The following is a 26,072-nucleotide window of genomic DNA, read 5'->3' on the forward strand; positions in this document are numbered from 1 at the left end:
CCCCTAAAAGGGGCCAAGTGCCCCCATTTGACCAAATTTGAAAGGGGACCTTATAATGATGCTACAGACCAAGTTTAATGAAGATCCATAAAGCAGTTCATGAGAAGAAGTCATTTAAGGTTTTTTTTTCTATTTTTAGCTCTAGCACCCCTAAATGGGGCCAATCCCCTACTAGAAACAAACTTGATAGAGGATGCTACAGACAAATTTGTTGTTATTCTGACCAGTAGATTAAGAGGAGATGTTTAAGTAAAAATGTGGACGACGGACGCCAGACGTTCCACCTTATACTAATAGCTCACCCTGAATCTTCAGTTCAGGTGAGCTAATAAGACAGACTGTGCCAGAAAAAAATTAATCTTACATGGAGGCCCAGTGTTGACAATGAAGAAACAACAAAATCTGTCTGACACATGATGTTTATCTAAGACAAATATTAAGGTACGAGATACTTTTTAGCCCATCTGAACTTAAAACAAAAATAGAAACAAAGTTTTCAGTAACTATATTTATTCCTTGCAGATTTTTTTCTTCAAGAAATATTAATCAATAATCATATAAAATTGCAAGAAATGATGATGACATATATATGTATAGATGAAAATAGTACCGATTACAACGTGCTATCATTTGAGATCAAAATACCTTATTATTTATAATCAAGATAATAACTGCATATGCAGTATGATACAAACAGGGAGAAACCATATTCCTCCAAATAAAAGCTCCTTGCTCACTGAATTATTACCAAAACAAAAATAATTAAAGAATATTTTTCCCAAAGAGAGAGACTGCATAACGTATAAGTATGGAAATGTATCAAAATTATTCCATGAAAAAGATAAGTACATGTACGTGACACATAACCATGTCTCTTACCAACTTCAAAGCTCTTTATCTATCTGTCAAATATTCCAGTACTGCTATTTTTTGGGCAAAAAAAGGAGAAAAAATTTCTAAAATTTTCTTATTTTTTCATTCATTGAGTGTTCATCTGAAGAGATGTGGTATATAAACTTGTTTTCGCTGTGTCATGACATAACTCATTTACATAATACAGTTTCATTATAAAATTCTTTATTGTGGCTGAATGCCAAAATGGCTACTTCCCTTTCATTATTACACTTTCAAAGAAGCCAAGCACAGCTGGTGTGTTCCTGTCATAATGCTGACTGATGGTGCAAGCATTTTTTTCTTGTACTTCCCCACATTAATCATTTGTTAGTATGACTTTAAACCATGATTTGCAATCTCTTTAGATAACTGGGTGAACAAAAAGTATGCATTTTTGGTTTGTTTTTGTTGGGTTTAATGTCACACCAACACATTATTAGGTCATACCGGAACATTCCAGCTTTTCATGGTAGAGAACACCCTGGGTGCCTATTACATGAAAGAATTCTGTATATCTTTTATGAATTACTGAAGTATATTTTGGAAACAATTTCTTATTATTTTTAATTCATATTCTCTTGCATTTATATGCAGTTGTGTACCACTAAAAAATAAAAATATTTTTTTCTCTTCTTTGCAATAGTGAAAAGAGTAATTTTTTCAGTGATATAGTCTACTATTTCACTGAAAAGCATAGAATAAATACATACTGTAAACTTTTAAAAAAGTAAACTTGGTCTCCTTAACAAAATGTAACTTTTACAAATGAGCCGCGCCATGAGAAAACCAACATAGTGGCTTTGTGACCAACATGGATCCAGACCAGCTTGCGCATCCGCGCAGTCTGGTTAGGATCAATGCTGTTAACTAACGATTTCTCAAATTGCAATAGGCTTTGAAAGCGAACAGCATGGATCCTGACCAGACTGCGCGGATGTGCAGGCTGGTCTGGATCCATGCTGGTTGCAAAGCCACTATGTTGGTTTTCTCATGGCGTGGCTCAAATGTATTGATATCATCGAACAACTTCTTTTTACCAAAATTATAGTTCAAAAATTGAATGTATGGTCTGCAGACAAGAATTTGCACTACACTGTTTCTGGGACAAAATCAAAACATCAGCCAATCAGCTTCTACACAACACAACTTTTGTTCCGCAGAATCAATGTCAATCATTTCCAGTATTACAGTAGCTCCTCCCACATTGAGTAATTGCTTGGCAACCATGCTCTCAGTATTGGAAGCTTCTTTTGGTATGGATATCATCCAAAATCTGCTGCAATTCTTCATCTTCAAATCTTCCCTCTAAACTGCAACAGATATATGAGTGTTACATCATAGCGCTCAGCCCTTTTGTTTTGAATGCCAAATGTAATGGTTATATTGCCATGAGAATTCTCTGACCTATCACAGACCATTGCATATCAGCAAAAAGTTATATCTAATCGAAATCAAATTAACCAGCAAGATTTTGAAACAAGAGGGCCATGATGGCCCTATATCGCTCACCTGTTATCATTGCACTTGAGGACAAGAAGGTCCTCAGAAAAAATATCTAAGTCCAAAGGACAGGAACAACAAAGGAAAGAAATTTAACCAAAAAGAAACAAAAATTCTTACAAGGTACAGATATGTCAAAATACACCTAAAAATTGGAGGTATCATCCATGTTGTACCACAGAAAAGTGGTCTCGGTTTTTCCCTACGGCCAATAATAAAAAAGTTACTAAAAATAAGCTATTTATAGTAACGTAAAAGGGAAGTAATTAAAAAGAAAATGTACAAAAGAAGGATCTGCCAAATAAATCTGTTGACATAAATGAAATTTCAGATCAGTATCTTCATTAGTTACGGAGATATACCCATTTTAATTTGAAATAAAGGGAGGTAATTTGATATAAAATCAGTCCATAGTTATCTACCCTGATTGGCTCAGTCCAACTAATGACAATAATGAAATTTCAAACAAGTCCTATAAGTACTTACTGATATAAATCCATTTTGACTACAATCAGGGGAGGTAATCAGATATAAAATAACTCTGGAACCTACAATTGGATCTGATTTGTCATGGAATCCAAGATTTATTGTTGTTGAAGATACTTTAGAAGTTTGTATCAAATAAAACCATAAATGAAGTCTCTATATGGCTGCAAAAGCCAAAATAGCCAATTTTGGACCTTTAAGGGGCCATAACTCTGGAACCCATGATGGAATCTGGCCAGTTCAAGAAAGGAACCAAGATCTTGTGGTGATACAAGTTGTGTGCAAGTTTGGTTAAAATCAAATCATAAATGAAGTTGCTATTGTGCAGACAAGGTCAAAATAGCTAATTTTGGCCCTTTCAGGGGCCATAACTCTGGAACCCATTATGGGATCTGGCCGGTTCAACAAAAGAACTGAGATCTTATGGCAACACAAGTTTTGTGCAAGTTTGATTAAATTCAAATCATAAATGAAGCTGCTATTGTGCAGACAAGGTCAAAATAGCTAATTCTGGCCCTTTCAGGGGCCATAACTCTGGAACCTATAACGGAATCTAGCCAGTTCAAGAAAAGAACCAAGGTCTTATAGTGATACAAGTTGTGTGCAAGTTTGATTAAAATAAAATCATAAATGAAGCTGCTATTGTGCAGACAAGGTCAAAATAGCTAATTCTGGCCCTTTCAGGGGCCATAACTCTAGAACCCATAATGGAATCTGGCCAGTTCAAGAAAGGAACCAAGATCTTATGGTGATACAAATCGTGTGCCAGTTTGGTAAAAATCAAATCATAAATAAAGCTGCTATTGTGCAGACAAGGTCAAAATAGCTGATTTTGGCCCTTTCAGGGGCAATAACTCTGGAACCCATAATGGGATCTGACCAGTTCAAGAAAGGAACCGAGATCTTATGGTGATACAAGTTGTGTGCAAGTTTGGTTAAAATAAAATCATGAATGAAACCACTATCGTGCAGACAAGAAATTGTTGACGGACGGACGCACGGACGGACGTAAAAAAGTTACTAAAAATAAGTTATTTATAGTAATGTAAAAGGGAAGTAATTAAAAAGAAAATGTACAAAAGAAGGATCTGCCAAATAAATCTGTTGACATAAATGAAATTTCAGATCAGTATCTTCATTAGTTACGGAGATATACCCATTTTAATTTGAAATAAAGGGAGGTAATTTGACATAAAATCAGTCCATAGTTATCTACCCTGATTGGCTCAGTCCAACTAATGACAATAATGAAATTTCAAACAAGTCCTATAAGTACTTACTGATATAAATCCATTTTGACTACAATCAGGGGAGGTAATCAAATATAAAATAACTCTGGAACCTACAATTGGATCTGATTTGTCATGGAATCCAAGATTTATTGTTGTTGAAGATATTTTAGAAGTTTGTATCAAATAAAACCATAAATGAAGTCTCTATATGGCTGCAAAAGCCAAAATAGCCAATTTTGGACCTTTAAGGGGCCATAACTCTGGAACCCATGATGGAATCTGGCCAGTTCAAGAAAGGAACCAAGATCTTGTGGTGATACAAGTTGTGTGCAAGGTTGCTTAAAATCAAATCATAAATGAAGTTGCTATTGTGCAGACAAGGTCAAAATAGCTAATTTTGGCCCTTTCAGGGGCCATAACTCTGGAACCCATTATGGGATCTGGCCGGTTCAACAAAGGAACTGAGATCTTATGGCAACACAAGTTTTGTGCAAGTTTGATTAAATTCAAATCATAAATGAAGCTGCTATTGTGCAGACAAGGTCAAAATAGCTAATTCTGGCCCTTTTTGGGGCCATAACTCTGGAACCTATAATGGAATCTAGCCAGTTCAAGAAAGGAACCAAGGTCTTATAGTGATACAAGTTGTGTGCAAGTTTGATTAAAATAAAATCATAAATGAAGCTGCTATTGTGCAGACAAGGTCAAAATAGCTAATTCTGGCCCTTTCAGGGGCCATAACTCTAGAACCCATAATGGAATCTGGCCAGTCCAAGAAAGGAACCAAGATCTTATGGTGATACAAATTGTGTGCCAGTTTGGTAAAAATCAAATCATAAATAAAGCTGCTATTGTGCAGACAAGGTCAAAATAGCTGATTTTGGCCCTTTCAGGGGCCATAACTCTGGAACCCATAATGGGATCTGACCAGTTCAAGAAAGGAACCGAGATCTTATGGTGATACAAGTTGTGTGCAAGTTTGGTTAAAATAAAATCATGAATGAAACCAATATCGTGCAGACAAGAAATTGTTGACGGACGGACGCACGGACGGACGACGGACGAAGGGTGATCACAAAAGCTCACCTTGTCACTATGTGACAGGTGAGCTAAAAAAAAGCAGTTTTAACCTTATTTACAGAGTTGATTTGACAACATCTTATCCTTACAAGATTCTATTTGAGTGTCACTTAAATAAAGAAGGAAGTACAGTTAAACCTGCCTTAGCGGTCACCTCTATTAAGCAGCCAACCTGTCTGAAGCAGCCAGTGTCTCATTTCTCAAAATGGGTCATTCATTCTATAAATTACCTGCATTAAGCAACCACCTTCTGTAAGCAGCCACTTTTTCCCCACTCCCTTGGCTGGCTGCTTAAGACAGGTTTTACTGTAGTGTTGCAAATTCTGCTATAAACAACAGTTGATGCCAGTGTAAGACAGAGACTATGATGCCCCTTCCATAAATTACTTAGATGAATCAACTTAGAAGTTTATTTATTTGGGTTTAACGGCGCACCAACACAGTATAAGTTATATGGCACCAAACAGGACTACAACTTTTGGTTCCACATCTCATTTACATCGAAATAAAAAAAATTTGCATACCTGCTGGAATCACAGAGTTACTGCAAAACCAAGTGTTAAAACCCTATTAGTCGCCTCTTACGATCATGCAAGGGTAAGGCAGTGGTTCCAATTCTTTTCATACACAGATCGTCCCAGAACCACATAGGGCTAATTATCTTTTTTATTTCACTGAGCATGTTAAAATGAAAATAAAGCATCTTTGTGGTATATTGTCTGATTCACCATGGTTCATTATTCAGATGCTTGGATCTTTAACGAAAAAGGTTCAATTCCTTCGTATCTACAATGTAAACATCATGTGGGGAAGTTGGCAGTTACTTGCAGAGCACAGGTTTGTACTGCCTGGTACAGAATCCAGGAACACTGATTAGGTTAACTGCCCGCCGTTACATGACTGAAATACTGTTGAAATACGGCGTTCAACCAAAACAAACAAACAAAAACAATGTAAACACTTGCCTTGTTGTTAATCAGACAATAATCCATCAATTGTTTATTTAACAGTATACAATAACTGAGCAACAGTCAAACCTGTATATAAAGATGCTTTGCCTAGGAAATAATCTTTTAATATACATTAAATATGTAAAAGGCACTGACCTACAGATTGTGCGACAAGAAAAAAGGGGAATTTTTTAATTATCAGAAAATAACTGCTATATTTCTTATGAATGCTTTGAAATGAAACACGTAAGAATCGGTTATTTTTACCATTTTTTCCATTCAAAATTGAAAAGTGTTTGTAACAGGGTACCAAAGGTAAACTGCCTTAATTATGAAGCTTTTATACTAGTATTTAACAATCATTAAGTATGTATCCCTCCATGGAGTACTGGTCAAGAACACAGGAAAATTTTTATTGTCTAGGCAGCCTGGTTTCTGTTCCTGATTCAGGCATGTGTTTTTTTTTCTTGATTTGGCATTTTTAAGGTAAGTCTAGAAACAAAAGCTCAAATTCTTATGCTCATGATATGACCAAACTTCAATTTTAAAGAAAGATAATTTTTAGCCAAAATCTAAAGGTCAGTGCCTTTAATTTGGGAATGAAATTGGTGGTCTTTAGAGTGGGTCAGCCATTGCTCACTGCTGGCCTTTAACACATATATAATATACACTGTACATGGGCCATTCCATAAGAAAATCTGTACTGGTGACATATATAATCACTTCAAAATAACTGATTTAAAATAATGGAAAAAACATTCTTTTTCTTGTGTTCATGTAGAAACTAGAAACTAGTATATTACGGTTGAGTTATTCAAAACAAAGTAAATGCTAAGTAAATTTCTAAGTCCAAAATGGGCCATAATTCTTGCAAAATGCAGGATGGAGTTATGTTTCTTACTGTACAGAGTCAGTCAGAGTCAGCTTATGATGGTAAACAACTGTTGCAAGTTTCAAAGCAATAGCTTTGATAGTTTAGGAGAAAAGTTTACCTAAACATAAAACTTAACCAAGAAATCTGATTCTTGCAAAATGCAGGATGGAGTTATGTTTCTTGCTGTACAGGGTAAGCTTATGATGGTGAACAAGCGTTGCAAGTTTCAAAGCAATACCTTTAATCGTTTAGGAGAAAAGCTGACTTAAACATAAAACTTAACCAGGCAATGCAAAAAATCAGATGAGCTAAAAACAAGAGGATCATTGACCCTAAAGCCGGTAGAGGACCATCCAAGGAACATCCGAGCCAAGTTTCATTCACTGGTTATGCAGGAGATGTCTTTTAAACTGAATTGTTGACGACAGACGGACGCACGACAGACACAGAGTGATCACAATAGCTCACCCTGAGCAATGCTCAGGTGAGCTAAAACAGATATTTGTGATGAACAGACAGCTACTAAGGCCCTTAATGAAACAAAAAAGCCATTTTTTGGCTAAATGTGTTCAAGCACTTTCCAAATATGTTTAAATACAATTATGATGTCAAATAATTGTTGGATTTGCATCTGTCACAAAAATGACACAAAACACACTGAATGTCAAAATGCTTTCAAGACATCTAGATGTCACATTTCAAAATGTGTCCAGTGAGTAACTTTAAAGCTGCGTTACTCTTAACAAAGTAACGATAACTTATTCAAATTTTCAGATTTGAAAGGTAAAAGAATGTTCATGAATTTATCCAGATTATTTTTCCCCAATTCAGGTTTTGTGACATAATGGCCTCAATAATTATTACATTAAAGAAATAATGTATAGAAAAGTTGTGTTTTAATGTTATTGATACATGAAAAAGAGGCTATTTGTCCACAGAATAACTTCACAAGGGCATAGCCTGAGTGAACTATTCTGGCAACATATATAACTGATTTTGAATATATTAATTTAACTAAAACACAATTTTGATATACATTATTTCGATTCTAATATGCTCTTTATCTAAAACAGAAGAATAAATATAGTAGCACTCTTTCTAGGTCGCAACAGAAACATTGATGTCATCACCCATTAACATGACATCAATTTAGCATAAGTGTGATTAAACAGAAACAAGAATATTACAATTCTATCAAATTTATACCTTGGAATAAGTGACTTTGCTTCTTCTGCGTTATCTGGACAGAGATTGGCTAACGCTGCCAGCTCAAACTTGTGTAATTTCTTCTGCATGAGCAAGCTGAAATATATGTAGAAGTAAAAAAGAACTGAAGATATCTTCCTTAAGCTTTAACCTTTAGCATGCTAGATAAATTGTCGTCTGCTGGAAATGTTGTCTGCTAAAATTGTAAAGTTCATTCAATTTGCTCCAAAATTGGAAGAAATATTGTCAGAGTAGCAAACAGCTTGGAACCTGATCAGACGCCGATTTAATCGGCGTCTGATCTGGTTCCAAGCTGTTTGCAAAGGCTGTTAAATTCGCCTGCAGCAGGCTAAGGGTTAATTGTCATACCGACTTCTATAAATCTTTTATGGAAATCAACAAGTTTGAGAAATTTCTTGCAATAATGGATAAACAGAAAGTTCATTCCAGTTAAAGAAAAAGCTAAATTATTTTATTTTTAATGAAATGTAAAAGACAACTGCAATCTTCCATATACATGTACCATTCCCCAAAAGACTACCAATGTTAGAGGTTCTATTACCGTACAATGCCATACAGATGTATGGCATTCGGGGAAAGTTTGTATTTATTCATATGTTGTTGAAAATGACCATTTTCTTGGCATTTTCACCAAATGTCATCTTGGCAGGCCACTTACAGTCTTAACAATACAAATGTTTTGCAATGTATCTAGAAGTGACTTGTTAAAATGTTTTCCAGTACAGAAGCTGTATAATGTATTTCAAACATCTGTACAATTTTTCATTTAATTTAAATGTTACTGTGTTACTACCAATAAAGTAATGTTTGTTTATTTTTCAAAAGTTGCATTTTCTGAATTTAGTGTATAGATAACAATACACACACTTTTCTTTAATAAGAGAACATAAACGTTAATCAAATCTCTGTATCTGGTTTCAGTTCAGCAATATGTCGATGTATCAGCACCCAAAAACTACATAAATCTCATACTTTCTATGTTCTTGCTATGCAGGTTTACAAATCTAACAAAATTTCTTGATATCCTTAATCATGTTAATTCAAGTTTTCATATTGTTTGAAGGCTTTCACTTTTGCTTCTTTCCAAGCTTGTTAACTTTGAACTTGATTACATTCTTTAGATATAATTTATGAAAAGGAAACTTTGAACTCCATTCAGGCAGGATTCGGTGTAAACCAAAACCTTCTAAAAGTCAGATTGACTTCCTTAAAGTATTAACTACTATGGGATAAAAGAGTTAACATCTGAATATAGTAGTCAATACTTTCAACCACTTGCATATCAAGTCACATGAATTTCAGACTCCTAAGTTTCTTTACTATAATAAGATCATATTAGATGATCCATAGAATTTCTTGAAGGCATGTTTTGACAACGTTAGCACACAGGTACCAGGAAATATTCTAAAAAAACTTATAAACCACTTAATTTTATCTCTTTTAAAACAAGGAATAATACTGTCACTTTCAAATGGCTTAAGATAAAACATTTTTGAGAACATCATAAGATTTTATTAAAAACAAAATAAAATAAAGACATGTTGCCAAAACAGTTTCAGTATTATATGACACAACATGCATTCATAAGATGGGAGGAGAAAACTTGAGTTTATGTTATAAGCAACTAATTACCTTCTCACAGCCGCTATTGTTTCTCTGTTTTTGAACTTTGAAAATCTCTGTGTGTATTGTAATGTTTTCATGAACACTTCAGATAATTCTTGCTCTTCCTCAGCACTCTCATTTTGAGTTTTTCTGTGTTCTAGCAGCATCTGAACTTCAGACACAAGCAATGTCTCTGCATTTTCAAACTCTGAAGGAGAGAAAAATAGAAAGATTCTGAAAATCATACAATATCAATAATTTTGTTTCCTGTCGATGCAATACCACAAAACAAGAGTGTCATGATGACCCTGAATCGCTCACCTGAGTAATATGACCTACATGTTTCAAATAGCAAACTGATGCTAATAAATTAAGACAGTAGGTCATTAGGTCACATTCATCGTCACTGAAAGTCAGTTTTTAAAGATCAGTATGCAAAACTGTACATGTCATCCAAATTTCAAGGCTGTAACTTAAAAAACAAGAAAGTAGGTCAAGGTCAGAGTAAGGTGACCCGTAATCACTTGGGTACATCAGGTATATATAATTAAACAGTCTAGCAAATATGATCTGATAATTTTTGAAGTATTTTTTTCCTTTTATACTCATATAACAAGTGACCCCCATGGCAGGCCTCCTTTCGCCCTAGGGTCATAATTAGAACAATCCTGTTACAGGTCCACTAGGCAATGCTACATACCAAATATCAAAGGCCTAGGCCTTTGACTTTCAGACAAGATTTTTATTTGTTTTCCCTATATAAGTATACAAATGTATGTTAAACTTGGGACCCCCAGGGCAGGGCCTCTTTTCACCGCATGGTAATAATTCGAACAATTATGGTAGAGGACCACTGGCCAATGCAACTCAAAAAATATCAAAAGCTTAGGCCTTGCAGTTTCAGACAAGAAGATTTTTAAAGTTTTCTCCTATGTACATGTAAGTCTATGTAAAACTTGGGACCCCAGGGGTGGGGTCTCTTTTCACCCCAGGGGCACAATTTGAACAATCTTCATAGAGGACCACAAGGCAATGCTACATTCAAAATATCAAAGGCCTAGGTCTAGTATACAAATGTATGTTGAACTTGGGACCCCCAGGGCAGGGCCTCTTTTCACCGCAGGGTAATAATTCGAACAATTATGGTAGAGGACCACTGGCCAATGCAACTCAAACAAGAGGGCCAAGATGGCCCTAGGTCGCTCACCTAAGAAACACTCCATTACAGTGTAAAACATGTTTGACCTAGTGATTTCATGGAAACAAATATTCTGACCAATTTTCATTAAGACTGGACCAAAAAATTGGTCTCTTGCGATAAAACAAGCATTTTCTTAGATATGACCTAGTTTTTGACCCTAGATGACCCATGTTCAAACTCGACCTAGATTTTATCAAGGCAATCATTCTGACCAAAATTCATGAAGATCAACTGAAAAATACAGCCTCTATCACATACAGATGTTTTTTCTTTGATTTGACCAAGTGACCTAGTTTTTGACCTCAGATGACCCATATTCAAATTCGACCTAGATTTTATCAAGGCAATCAACCTGACCAAATTTCATAAAAATCAATTGAAAAAAACAGTCTCTATCGCATACACAAGATTTTTCTTTAATTTGACCTAGTGACCTAATTTTTGACCTCAGATAACCCATATTCAAAATAGACCTAGATTTCATCAAGGCAATCACTCTGACCAAATTTCATGAAGATCAATTGAAAAATACATCCTCTATTGCATATACAATGTTTTTCTTCGATTTGACCTAGTGACCTAGTTTTTGACCCCAGATGACCCATTTTCGAACTCGGCCTAGATTTTATCAAGGTTATCATTCTGGCTAAATTTCATGAAGATCAGTTGAAAAATACCGCCTCTATTGCATACACAAGGTTTTTCTTTGATTTGACCTAGTGACCTAGTTTTTGACCCGAGATGACCCATTTTCGAACTTGGTCTAAATTTCATCAAGGTAATCATTCTGACCAAAATTCATGAAGATCAATTGAAAAATACAGCCTCTATCGCATACACAAGGTTTTTACGTGATATGACCTAGTGACCTAGTTTTTGACCCCAGATGACCCATTTTCGAACTCGGCCTAGATTTCTTCAAGGTAATCATTCTGATCAAAATTCATGAAGATCAATTGAAAAATACCGCCTCTATCGCATACACAAGGTTTTTCTTTGATTTGACCTAGTGACCTAGTTTTTGACCCGAGATGACCCATTTTCGAACTCGGCCTAGATTTCATCAAGGCAATCATTCTGACCAAAATTCATGAAGATCAATTGAAAAATACAGCCTCTATCGCATACACAAGGTTTTTCTTTGATTTGACCTAGTGACCTAGTTTTTGACCCGAGATGACCCATTTACGAACTCGGCCTAGATTTCATCAAGGCAATCATTCTGACCAAAATTCATGAAGATCAATTGAAAAATACAGCCTCTATCGCATACACAAGGTTTTTCCTTGATTTGACCTAGTGACCTAGTTTTTGACTCGAGATGACCCATTTTCGAACTCGGCCTAGATTTTATCAAGGTTATCATTCTGACCAATATTCATGAAGAAGAATTGAAAAATACAGCCTCTATCACATACACAAGGTTTTTCTTTGATTTGACCTAGTGACCTAGTTTTTGACCCGAGATGACCCATTTTTGAACTCGGCTTAGATTTCATCAAGGTTATCATTCTGACCAATATTCATGAAGATTAATTGAAAAATACCGCCTCTATCGCATACACAAGGTTTTTCTTTGATTTGACCTAGTGACCTAGTTTTTGACCCGAGATGACCCATTTTTGAACTCGGCCTAGATTTCATCAAAGTTATCATTCTGACCAATATTCATGAAGATTAAATGAAAAATACAGCCTCTATCGCATACACAAGGTTTTTCTTTGATTTGACCTAGTGACCTAGTTTTTGACCCGAGATGACCCATTTTCGAACTCGGCCTAGATTTCATCAAGGTTATCATTCTGACCAATATTCATGAAGGTTAATTGAAAAATACAGCCTCTATTGCATACACAAGCTAAATGTTGACAGACGACGGACGACAGACGACAGACGACAGACGACGGACGACAGACGCCGGACATCGAGCGATCAGAAAAACTCACCTGAGCATTGCTCAGGTGAGCTAAAAATATCAAAAGCTTAGGCCTTGCAGTTTCAGACAAGAAGATTTTTAAAGTTTTCTCCTATGTACATGTAAGTCTATGTAAAACTTGGGACCCCAGGGGTGGGGTCTCTTTTCACCCCAGGGGCACAATTTGAACAATCTTCATAGAGGACCACAAGGCAATGCTACATTCAAAATATCAAAGGCCTAGGTCTTGCAGTTTCAGACAAGAAGATTTTTAAAGTTTTTCCTATATAAATCTATGTAAAACTTGAGACCATCCTGGGCAGGGCCTCTTTTCATCCCAGGACTATAATTTGAACAATTTTGGTAGAGGACCACAAGGCAATGCTACATACCAAATATTAAAGGCCTAGGTCATGTGGTTTTAGACAAGAAGATTTTTAATTTTTTCTTTTATATAAGTCTATGTAAAACTTGGGACCCCCAGGACAGGGCCTCTTTCCATCCTTGGGGAATAAATTGAACAATTTTGGTAGAAGACCATTAGATGATGTCACAGTGAGGCCAAATATCAAGGGTCTATGCCTTGAGGTTTTGGACAAGAAGATTATTAAAGTTTTTCCTTTCCATTGCCATGGCAACCAGATTTCTGCATGGAATTAAATTCTTTGAACAATTTTGAAAGGGCACCACCTAAGGATCATTCCTGTGAAGTTTGGTGTTACTCTGTCCAGTGGTTTTCAAGAAGAAGACTTTTATAGAAAATGTTGATGGACACACGACGGACGACACACAACTGACAACGGACATTGAGTGGTCACAAAAAGCTCACCATGCGCCTTTGGCTCAGGTGAGCTAAAAAGGCATGCAAATTTTTGAAAATCATAACCTTTTTTTGATAAATTTAATATAGTCTCTCTTCAGATACCATTTTAAGTATTCAGACTGATTGCTGGACCTCTAGCCAGCCTTATATGGGTGGCTTGAAGTCCAGGTCTAGAGGTCCGGTTACCTGACTCCTAGGTGACTCATGTTTGTCTAGAGGTCTGGTAATCAATAATATTGATTATGAATACTTAAAATGGTACATGAGGAGAAGAAACTTTTATCTATCTATCAAAATCAGGTAATGATTTAAAAAATGTGTACTCATGTTTTCGTGTTTTAAACACATTGCATATGATGGTAAACAGAAGTATTTACGATTATATAATTATTATGCCTTAATAGCGAGATAAACATGATTGCAAATTTGATACATTATTAATAATAGTAATTTGTCATAAGCGTTGTATTTAATGGAATCTTTTATCAGTTTCGTGTTTTCTTGGGATTGACAAATGATTGAAGGATTAAAACAATAAACTTGTAAAATGCTTTTCATTAGTATTCTAGAATTGGTAAATAAAGTATATAACAGTTACTGACAGAAATCACCGATAAAGTTTCAAATTCATTATGTCTTCATTCTGAAAAAACAAACTACTTTATAAGCGTAGTAATTAATGGAATCTTTCATCAATTCATAATTTTGGAAATTATTTGATAATTTTTACTACAATCAATGAGGAATTGAATCCACTTTTGATATGGATGTAAGTCAGGGTTCCCACCAGACTTGGTGTGGGTTTTTTATACCCCCTATATCATCAAACTGGGGGTGGAATTTCAAAAGTTGGGGGTTTTGATATTTCGAAGTTTATTTCTACTATAGACTGTATCATAAAATTTAGGAGATTTGTGCAAAACTAGTTTATTTCATCAGTGCTCCAGCTAGCTATTTTTAGCAGGGTGCATCGCCCGTTCGAAATTCATTCCGCCCTGTTCCCCCACCAGGCACCCTGCCCGTTTTACACCTTTTTATCGGGTGATGCACGCCGGGGGGCACTGACATAATCATACTTTATCCATAACAGTTTTGCACAAAGCTCTAGCATTAATGTTGACTTGTATTATTAAAATACACAATAAAACTAATATCAGAAATATTTTATTAGAGCTACTATTTAGAGATGGTACCTTAAATATTCAAATTCATCTTTACAGGGTTTTTTTCAGAGTGAAGTGATAGCTAAGTGCACCAATTTTCTAAATATATGTATGGTTTTCCTCTTCTCCATGTCAAAAATAGAAATATTTGATATCTAAAACAAGAGCTGTCGGATGACAGCGCGCTCGACTATTCGAAGAATTGATTGAAGAATGGGGTCAAAATATTTCCACAGATTTTCAGACTAAACAAAACAAGAGCTGTCGGAGGACAGCAACGCTCGACTATTCAACAGCCTTGTCAATTGAATGAATACAAAAGTTGAAAAAGGGGCATAATTTTGTAAAATGCAAAGTAGAGGTATTGAACCTCTGTACTGCATGTCATATCATGACAGTGAACAAGTGTGTGAAGTTTCAATCCTTTCCAATTTGTGGATACTGAGATACCAGCTTACATACAAAAACTTAACAAAAAACTGCTAAGTCAAAGGGGCATAATTTTGTAAAAATGCCAAGTAGAATTATGGGACCTTCACAGTGCATGTTAGATCATGACAGTGAACAAGTGTGTGAAGTTTCAATCCATTCCAATTAGTGGATACTGAGATATCAGATTACATACAAACATTTAACCAAAAACTGCTAAGTCGAAAAAGGGGCATAATTTTGAAAAAAAAGAGAGTAGAGTTATGGGACTTGCTTAGTGCATGTCAGATCATGATAGTGAACAAGTATGTGAAGTTTCAATCCATTCCCATTAATAAGTACTGAGATACCAGCTTACATACAAAACCTTAACCAAAAATTTCTAAGTCGAAAAAGGGGCATAATTTTGTAAAAAAGCAAAATAGAGTTATGGAACCTGTGCAATGTAGATCAGTTCATCACAGTGAATAAGTGTGTGAAGTTTCAATCCATTCCCACAAGTGGTTACTGAGTTACCAGCTTACATACAAAACCTTAACCAAAAATTTCTAAGTCGAAAAACTTAAAGGGGCATAATTTTGTAAAAAAGCAAAATAGAGTTATGGAACCTGTGCAATGTAGATCAGTTCATCACAGTGAATAAGTGTGTGAAGTTTCAATCCATTCCCACAAGTGGTTACTGAGTTACCAGCTTACATACAAAACCTTAACCAAAAATTTCTAAGTCGAAAAAGGGGCATAATTTTGTAAAAAAGCAAAATAGAGTTATGGAACCTGTGCAGTGTAAGTCAGTTTGTCACAGTGAATAAGTGTGGGAAGTTTCAATCCATTCCCACAAGTGGTTACTGAGATACCAGCTTACATACAAAACCTTAACCAAAATCGGGACGCGGACGCGGACGCCGACGCGGACGCCGACGCATGGGCGAGTGCAATAGCTCACTATTCTATGAATAGTCGAGCTAAAAATGGATTAAACAAAAAATGTTCCTGTATTTGTGGATTTCGATTAGTCTTGCACTAAATGGCAATGTGTGACCATGATGGCAAATATGTTAAGTTATATGTTAGGCAAAACATGGACTTATATGAAAAATTTAACTAATTTCCAAGTCCAAAAGGGGCCATAATTCAGTCAAAATAGTTGACAGAGTTTTGTACTCTTGCCTACAGATGGAAATCATGTTGATAAACTAGTGTTAAAAGTTTCAAAGCCACAGTTCAAATAGTTTTGACAAAACGCTGACTTGTAAGAAAAACTGAACAAATTTGAAAGTCCAAAAAGGGCCATAATTCAGTCAAAATAGTTGTCAGAGTTATGTACTCTTGCCTAGAGATGGAAATCATAATGATAAACAAGTGTTTAAAGTTTAAAAAGACATATGTCAAATAGTCTTGACAAAACATGGACATATACAAAACAGAACCAGTTTCCAAGTTCAAAAAGGGCCATAATTCAGCCAAAAAAGAGGAGAGAGTTACGTACTCTTGCCTATTGATAGAGACTATTATACTGAACAAGATATAAAAGTTTCAAAGCCATATGTCAAACACTTTACAAAAATAAAACTGGTACGAAAAACTTAACCAAGATTTCTAAGTCAAAAGGGGCCATAATTCAGTCAAAATGCTTGATGGAGTTATGAACTCTTGCCTACAACTGGATATTGTGATGGTAAACAAGTGTTGAAAGTTTCAAAGCTTTATCTCTAAAGACTTTGTCAAAATGTGGACTGGTACGAAAAACTTAACCAAGATTTCTAAGTCAAAAAGGGGCCATAATTCAGTCAAAATGCTTGATGGAGTTATGTACTCTTGCCTACAACTGGACATGGTGATGGTAAACAAGTGTTGAAAGTTTCAAAGCTTTATCTCAAAAGACTTTGTCAAAATATGAACTGGTACGAAAAACTTAACCAAGATTTCTAAGTCAAAAGGGGCCATAATTCAGTCAAAATGCTTGACAGAGTTATGTACTCTTGCCTACAACTGGACATGGTGATGGTAAACAAGTGTTGAAAGTTTCAAAGCTTTATCTCAAAAGACTTTGTCAAAATATGAACTGGTACGAAAAACTTAACCAAGATTTCTAAGTCAAAAGGGGCCATAATTCAGTCAAAATGCTTGACAGAGTTATGTACTCTTGCCTATAACTGGACATGGTGATGGTAAACAAGTGTTGAAAGTTTCAAAGCTTTATCTCAAAAGACTTTGTCAAAATGTGGACTGGTACGAAAAACTTAACCAGGGTGTGACGCCGACGCCGTGGTGAGTAGGATAGCTCTACTTATTCTTCGAATAGTCGAGCTAAAAATGACTTTCTCAAAATATCTGAAGCAAAATGGACAACTCTTGTATTGATCATTTTTCAAAGATTTTAGGACTTCCCCAATTATAATCTATATCAAAAGGTCCCACAGCTAAATAAATTCAATAGAGTATATAATGTAAGTTTACTCTACTTTCAACATTTTGAAAGAGCCTATACTGAACTTCCTTTTGTCTTTTAATAAAGTCAAATTCCAAGACTAGCCAAGAGTCTAAAACGCTTCAAAAAATTCTAAGTGAAAGAGAATGACATGCTCTTTATTATAAGCTTACCAAAATCATACCAAAAACGTACCTTAAAGAAGTTATTAAAGATTTTATATTGTAAACAAACCCCTACTCCATTTTACCATCAATATTTTCCACTTATGAATGCACTCAATTCAGGTGATAATTGTTGATATATTTGTAAATGAGAGGCACCAACAAAAACCTTTTTTCAAGTTTTGTAAACAGTGTAAGTTTTAAGTTAATGTTGATATCTGAAATTATCTGATTACTTTGTTTTCAACAATAAATAAAACACCTTTTAGTTTGTTTAGGGTAGTTGACCTGTAACGAAAATCATCAAATAGAGTAATCTCCATATGCTTTTTCAGCATTTATTCGTTTTTCAAGTAAAGCAAATGATCGTGCTAGTTCCCTCCAGAGAATGTTTAAATTGAGAATTGCTTAAAATACATTACATAGAGTCATTACCTATCAGCTACCTTAATATGTAGTAATTACAACCATTACCTTAAACCATTGTAATTATATTTGACGACAATGAATTTTTGTGTTACCAATTTAACTTTTTTTGTTATTTCTCATTGCTGGATATATACATTTTACATTTTGATATATAAATGTTGTGTAAACCAATGTATCACCATTGAGAACAATAAATAAATAACTTTGGCTAAAGGATCAAAACTTAATAACGTTTCTTAATGTCGTTAATTTTCTTCAAAGGAATGTAAAAAAACTATGCATTATTCTATATAATCTTCATGCATTACTAAACTTTCTATCAGGGCCTCACTACAACTTACTAAATAAATGTCAATGTAAGTCATGAGAAAAGCGTGCATATTGTATATTGAATACAATACATATTTAGTATACTATTAGTTTAGTTAATTTTTCTTGCATATGCAGACAGCAATCAATTACTTCACTCAAAAATTACCATGTGCTTGACTGTGTAATTTTCTACTGATAACTTGCGTGTTAAATATTTCACACAGAACCTGTCAAATAACACCAGACACGACTAAAATAAACACTGGAATTCCACAAACTGTTAATTTTTCAGCTGCTTTCGGATTGATTGCATTGTAAGTTTGCTGTTATTTTGATTTGGAACAATTTCAGCATCTTTCTGGTCAGCAATTTGGTTGCATGAAAATACATACTGGAGCAATTTTCTGTATGTTTCAGATTGAAATTTATACGTGAAAAACATACATATTTACGTGAATGGGAACCCTGGTAAGTTTTATATGAATTTATGGCCAATTTGTGATATATTTGGCATTTAAAACTATAGCATGTAAAGCATACATGTGATAAGTTCAGAATCCCAAAACTGGAGGTTTGCCATTTTTCAGCTGGAGTTGGGGTCTCAAAACTGGAGTTTTTTTATCGACATAAATTAAGCGCACGGACACAAAACCTGAAGAAAAAATCCAACATTTTAGGCCACACAATAACGCGTAAGTCTACACCAGAAGAAACAATCCTCATAACTCTTGATTTGAATTTTGACAGAGTTACATGTATGCCACTTTTTAACTTACCGGTACATTAAAGGTCCAATACTAAGGAAAGTGAACGTTTTAATTTCTTTTAAAAAGCACAGAAACTATTTCATTTTATTGGAAAATCAACGTTGGTATGTAGAAATTCGAAATAAATCGCAGTATATATACAATTATTTTTCTATGAAGTAGGAAGAAAGTTAAAAAGACCTGGGGGGTCATTCTGTCGATTCATTGAAATTTCAACATAATACACATACATTTCTTTGAGTTCCAAAGACCTTCTGTAAATTTTGACCTGCCAATCTTCATTATTTAGTGTCTTGCAGAAGTCTATGCACTGGCTATGAAAAAAATTGCCAACTCACTTTCCCTTAGTAATGGACCTTTAAATTTTTTTTTTTTGGTAAAGTTTTATATAATGTCCAATATCTCTGTTACATTGAAAGCTATTGACTATTATGCCCCTTTTACTGGCAAAGTTTTAATTCAGAGTTAATCACTGAGAAAAGTCGAGCATGCTGTCTTACAGAAGCTCCTCTTGTTCTAACTTTTAACTTTCTTAACAGAATAAATTTGTAGAAACAAAGTCTCAATTTAGTTCTGAAATGGTGGTGAACATTGCATTAACATTTTCAGTCTTCTTGAGGACTGAAAAAACAAGAGGGCCAAGATGGCCCTAGGTCGCTCACCTTAGAAAGACACCATAACAGTGTAAAACATGTTTTACCTAGTGATTTCATGGAAACAAATATTCTGACCAATTTTCATTAAGATTGGACCAAAAAATTGGTCTCTTGCGATCAAACAAGCATTTTCTTAGATATGACCTGGTGACCTAGTTTTTGACCATAGATGACCCATGTTCAAACTCGACCTAGATTTTATCAAGGCAATCATTCTGACCAAAATTCATGAAGATCAATTGGAAAATACAGCCTCTATCACATACACAAGTTTTTTCTTTGATTTGACCAAGTGACCTAGTTTTTGACCTCAGATGACCCATATTCAAACTCGACCTAGATTGCATCAAGGCAATCACTCTGACCAAATTTCATGAAGATCAATTGAAAAATACAGCCTCTATTGCATACACAATGTTTTTCTTCGATTTGACCTAGTGACCTAGTTTTTGACCCCAGATAACCCATTTTCGAACTCAGCCTAGATTTTATCAAGGTAATCATTCTGGCTAAATTTCATGAAGATCAGTTGAAAAATACAGCCTCTATTGCATACACAAGGTTTTTCTTTGATTTGACCTAGTGACCTACTTTTTGACCCTAGATGACCCATTTTCGAACTTGGCCTAAATTTCATCAAGGAAATCATTCTGACCAAAATTCATGAAGATCAATTGAAAAATACAGCCTCTATCGCATACACAACGTTTTTCCTTGATTTGACCTAGTGACCTACTTTTTGAACCTAGATGACCCATTTTCGAACTCGGCCTAGATTTCATCAAGGTAATCATTCTGACCAAAAATTCATGAAGATCAGTTGAAAAATACAGCCCCTATCGCATACACAAGGTTTTTCCTTGATTTGACCTAGTGACCTAGTTTTTGACCCCAGATGACCCATTTTCGAACTCGGCCTAGATTTCATCAAGGTAATCATTCTGACCAAAATTCATGAAGATCAATTGAAAAATACAGCCCCTATCGCATACACAAGGTTTTTCCTTGATTTGACCTAGTGACCTAGTTTTTGACCCCAGATAACCCATTTTCGAACTCGGCCTAGATTTCATCAAGGTAATCATTCTGACCAAAATTCATGAAGATCAATTGAAAAATACAGCCCCTATCGCATACACAAGGTTTTTCCTTGATTTGACCTAGTGACCTAGTTTTTGATCTCAGATGACCCATTTTCAAACTCGGCCTAGATTTCATCAAGGTATTCATTCTGAGCAAATTTCATGAAGATCAGTTGAAAAATACAGCCTCTATCGCATACACAAGCTAAATGTTGACAGACGACAGACGACAGACGCCAGACGACAGACAGACAGACGACGGACGCCGGACATCGAGCGATCAGAAAAACTCACCTGAGCATTGCTCAGGTGAGCTAAAAAACGAAGCTCTAAACTGGTCTGAACACAACTCATAAATTATGTCAATTCCTTACCCCACCCACATTTGTATAAAAATACTGATCATTAATGATTTTGACATGAAAAACAGAAAACAGAAATGCATCAACATGTATTTACCCTTACCAAAATAATGTAGATTGATGTTATCAAATAAATGAGTGTGTGATTTCATCCAATTTTCAATGAAATAAGTCCAATTTTATTAGCAACTTAATTTGGTAAACATTATAAGAAAATGGCGTAACTGTATAAGGGGAAGTAACATTCATGTTCTAAAAATAGTAATGGGTTGGTTTTTCCAACAATTATTTATGTGATTTTATTACTTTGAATAATCAAAAATTCATTTCAGCTGGGAATTATTTCTTACGACTGGGAGTTTTTTGCTTCAAATTTGTAAATAATTGAGCCTAATTAGCATTGAGAATGGGCCGACATTCGGCCCCGTGAGACAGGTTGACAAGCCCTTTTCAAAACAAACAATTTTAAAATGATCACGTTATCAAAATTAACCTGTGAAAAACAACTCTTTCCTCTTGCTACCTGTGTGTCAATCATTCAGACATGTATAATACACAACAGTCAGTGACACTTTGATTTACTGTGTAAACATGTTTGGCACTCCTCGGTAATTATCAACCCAGTCATAATACTGATTTTTTTTTATTTATTTATTTTTCTTTTTGTGAAAAGCGGGAGAATTGTGGTTTTGGTCGGGAGACGGGAGGCAAGGTGAAAAAATCGGGATTTTGACCCTCCCGCGCGGGAGATCACATGTATGGTAAAGTGTCAGCAGCAATGAAAACTTCATAGTAAATTTCCTCCACTATTTTGGTCTTTCGAGCGTTTGACATGAATATATGAAAAAATTATCTCAGTATTTCCTTAGTCCAAATACGGTAATTAGACATGAAAAAGTTGTCATTTGACGTTCAACATTCAATATTCTGACATTTTACATTTTTACTATCAAAGCCTTTTTCGACGTCTAAACGCTAAGTATGAAAGAAGTGTAGCATAAATTCAATTTCTAAAACATTTTAAAGTCGGTAAACTTTGTACCTAGATGGAACAAAAATTATATACCTCTGCTTCAATTCTGCAAGGTTAAAATGATTTACAATCCATTATTATCCACGAAATGACGCTCCGTCTTTTTGACATCGAATGTTTATATTTGACGTGCCACCATCTTGTTTCGAAATTGAAAGTACCAATTAAATTTGATCGGCGGTAGACGAAAAAATATTTCCCGCCAAATATTTTCATTGTAATTTTGATTTATTTTCATCATAAATGTATATTTTCTATTTTGATCCTTATAAATTTTAAATGTCTCTTCTGAAAATAGAAAGAATATTGACATTTATAGTTTCTCTGTATGGGATAGAGAAAAGGTAACTTTCGTTCAAGAAATGATTCTAATATGCAAATCATGTTTACATCCGGAACACCCTCGGTTATTACCGTGCCACTATTCAAAATTTTCAAGGTACTGGATACTGGATTAATTAATCGGATAATTGATAACAAATAAGGTAAAATATAACTTTTATCGCTGCCATAAGGCACATTTATGATTATTCTTCACACTCAAAGTGAAAGTTTCAGTCATTTTTTCCAGAAAGTCGTTAAAAAACCTTCAGATCAAAATTCAGATCTGAAGCGATTTTAGTGCTATACGTTATTTCAGTTCAACATTAAGACCTGACATAACATGGAAAATAAAAAAATGTAAAATATCAATTAAAATGAACTTATAACGTGATATGAGTTATCTATATTTAGGACTAAGTATTTCCAAAGAGCTATAAAATAAATAGATTGGCAACTTGAAAGGCATATAGAGCAAATCTCGCCAACCTCCCGTGACAAAAAAACGAGATCTCGTTACCGGAAGTGGCGCTTTCTCCACGCGCCATTTTGTATGCGAAAGCAATTATTCATCGGTAAAATAATTATCACCGTATGACCACGCTTCTTTCGATGGCAAAAAACCCTGTACTTCGTGTCTTAAGACCATTTCTCATTAAACTAATTTTGTTTTAGAAGCTAACATGTATTTTAAATGTAGTTTTAAAGATACAAATTGTAACTGCATGCTCACCGATGTTTGTTTTTAGTAAGATAACGCCGAATCACGCTCTGACACGAGCTCACGCGAGATTACAGCCAGTTGCCATTCTGTGTATTTTATACTTCTTTGGTATTTCCTAGGATCACGTCAAATTAGTTTGACTATGTCATCATTATTATAGTATGCTTGGTGAACATTTGTACATGTTTATCATGACAGATGAAAAATTGAAAGTAATCTGCGTCAACTTTATACCATTTAGAAGCTGCAAACACGCATCCGAATAATTCCACTATCCAAATCTAATTAAAGTATCAACATAGGACATATGGTCAGGTTATAACGACATATGTACTACCGTCACTCTCATCCATTGAATAAAACTCTAGTTTGCAATATTAACATAAAATTCAAATAAACCTTTCGGAAACTGTAGCTCAGAAGCATCTTCTTCTTGTTGGTCCTGTGAAGTTGTCGTGCCTGTCGCCATTTTGTAAGTCTAATTTCCGTTATTACCGTGTAGTGCCGTACATTGCGGGTGATTGCGACATGTATTTATTTATTTATATATTTACATTTAAGCCACAGCATAAAAGAACACATTACAATACATAAATATCACAGACATGACTTCATAAAACATATTTTCTATAAAGAAATCACAATTCTTTACATTAAATACGTGGCTTATTTTCGAAATAATAAACAAAGTTCACAATTTTCTGGGACAACCCTCGTAGCACAGTATCATAATTCGCATACTTTTAATAAGATAATACCAAATGCCATTACTAAAAATTACCTGTGCTATTAAAATGCTAGGGACCTATGGATAACCCAATAAGCTAAATGCTTATTTCCAATGGGGTCCATTTTACACCAAAAAAATGATGTAGGACAAGATTATTATTATTTATTTTTGTGTGTGTAAAATTAGTCCTCCACCTCTGATTCATATGGGGAAGTTGGCAGTTACTTGCGGAGAACAGGTTTGTACTGGTACAGAATCCAGGAACACTGGTAAGGTTAACTGCCCGCCGTTACATGACTGAAATACTGTTGAAAAACTATGATTAACTATTGACATTTGGTTTTCTTTAATAGTTACTGACAATCTTCCACCAAAATGAATTTCTTCATGTGCATCGTAGTCCCAAAACTAACTAACTCCAACAAGCAAATGCATTGAAATTATATCCCCCACAGAATAAATTGTTTTGTTTGGTGAGGGGACTATCTTTTGAAAGATATTAGATATTTAGGTATGCACAAGTTATGTACAAAAGGAGCTGGCAACTGTTTCTATTGTTTCTTTTACAAAATTAGGGGGAAAACTTTTTAGTGATCTATTTTGTACAAAGTTTCATGATTGTAAACTCACCAATAAATTACTTGTTATGTAAGAATTTATGAATTGTACAATAATTGAAGGGCAAAAAATCTGGTTATTGAAGTGATCCTGACGAAATGTACACCTGTAGTGATATATTTTTGTGTAACTATATTTCGTAAAACTTCATGAAGATCCATCCATAGGTGACTTAGATACAGTCAAAATCCTTATTATTAACCAAATCAAGGAGGAAACTCAACTTTTACTGAATCTAGGTGGATGTGATCAAAGGTCATGTGCTAATTAATAATTATGTGAGGTTTAATAATTCTTACTAAAATATCTTTTTAAATTTAAAACTCTTTCAATTTCGGACCTACGGACGAACAGTCGGATGGACAACGCCAAAAATCTATACTCCGCCGTCGGCATGGGAAAGCAAGAGGACTGATAAAATCTGTGAAAGAAGCCATATATTGTGGTGTGAAGACTAGCCATTATGTATGACATAAAAGACGATGGTAATATAATAAGTACGTAAGATCGATCGAACGACAGGAAGCTTGGCGAGTATGCTGTTAACGTCAAGGAGAAGTAGTGGTGATCAGATTGGTTACCAGCTAATAAGACATTATAGGCTTTATAAAGAAACATGTCCACTTTAAGTTGTAAAAACAACTAGGTCTAGACGCAGTTTGAGCATGCTTCCAGCACCAGTAGCCTCTGCATTATCAGTAAGGTAAAGATGGTCCCCTGGAAGGTTGTTTGGGTTTAAAACGGGACTATTCCCCTCTCTCGTGTATTACAGTGAAGCAGGACGATTCGGACTTGTAGACACTTGAATACCAGAGATACAACTTCAGACTGATCTAGTCACATGCAACATAAGACTTAAACAATTCAAAATGCATCTGTATCTGTGTCTGTATTGATACACGAAAATAACTCATAAATGAGCATATATTATCGAGGATGTGTATGCGCCTGATGTTAGATGTGAATCGCGCGATCTATAGTCCAAGAGAGCACGTTTGAATGTACCGTTTTTTGTACAAGTTCGGTAATGATTTCCAATCTCAGATGGTTTGAGGCACTTTGTTGTT

General features: G+C 34.9%; 1 protein-coding gene across 1 annotated transcript; it reads right to left on the reverse strand.

The window, feature by feature from the left end:
* Positions 1-405: 405 nt before the first annotated feature.
* On the reverse strand, positions 406-24,153 carry LOC123527558 (DNA-directed RNA polymerase II subunit RPB4-like). The gene is made up of 4 exons (XM_045307092.2): positions 24,057-24,153; positions 9,876-10,056; positions 8,223-8,318; positions 406-2,204 (listed from the first exon to the last, which is right to left on the reverse strand). Exons 1-4 carry the CDS (start codon positions 24,124-24,126, stop codon positions 2,126-2,128), a joined length of 426 nt encoding a protein of 141 aa, XP_045163027.1. The 5' UTR covers positions 24,127-24,153; the 3' UTR covers positions 406-2,125.
* Between the last annotated feature and the right edge of the window lie 1,919 nt (positions 24,154-26,072).

This window comes from Mercenaria mercenaria, chromosome 14 (genome assembly GCF_021730395.1).
Source record: "Mercenaria mercenaria strain notata chromosome 14, MADL_Memer_1, whole genome shotgun sequence".
In the NCBI taxonomy this organism is placed as follows: domain Eukaryota; kingdom Metazoa; phylum Mollusca; class Bivalvia; order Venerida; family Veneridae; genus Mercenaria; species Mercenaria mercenaria.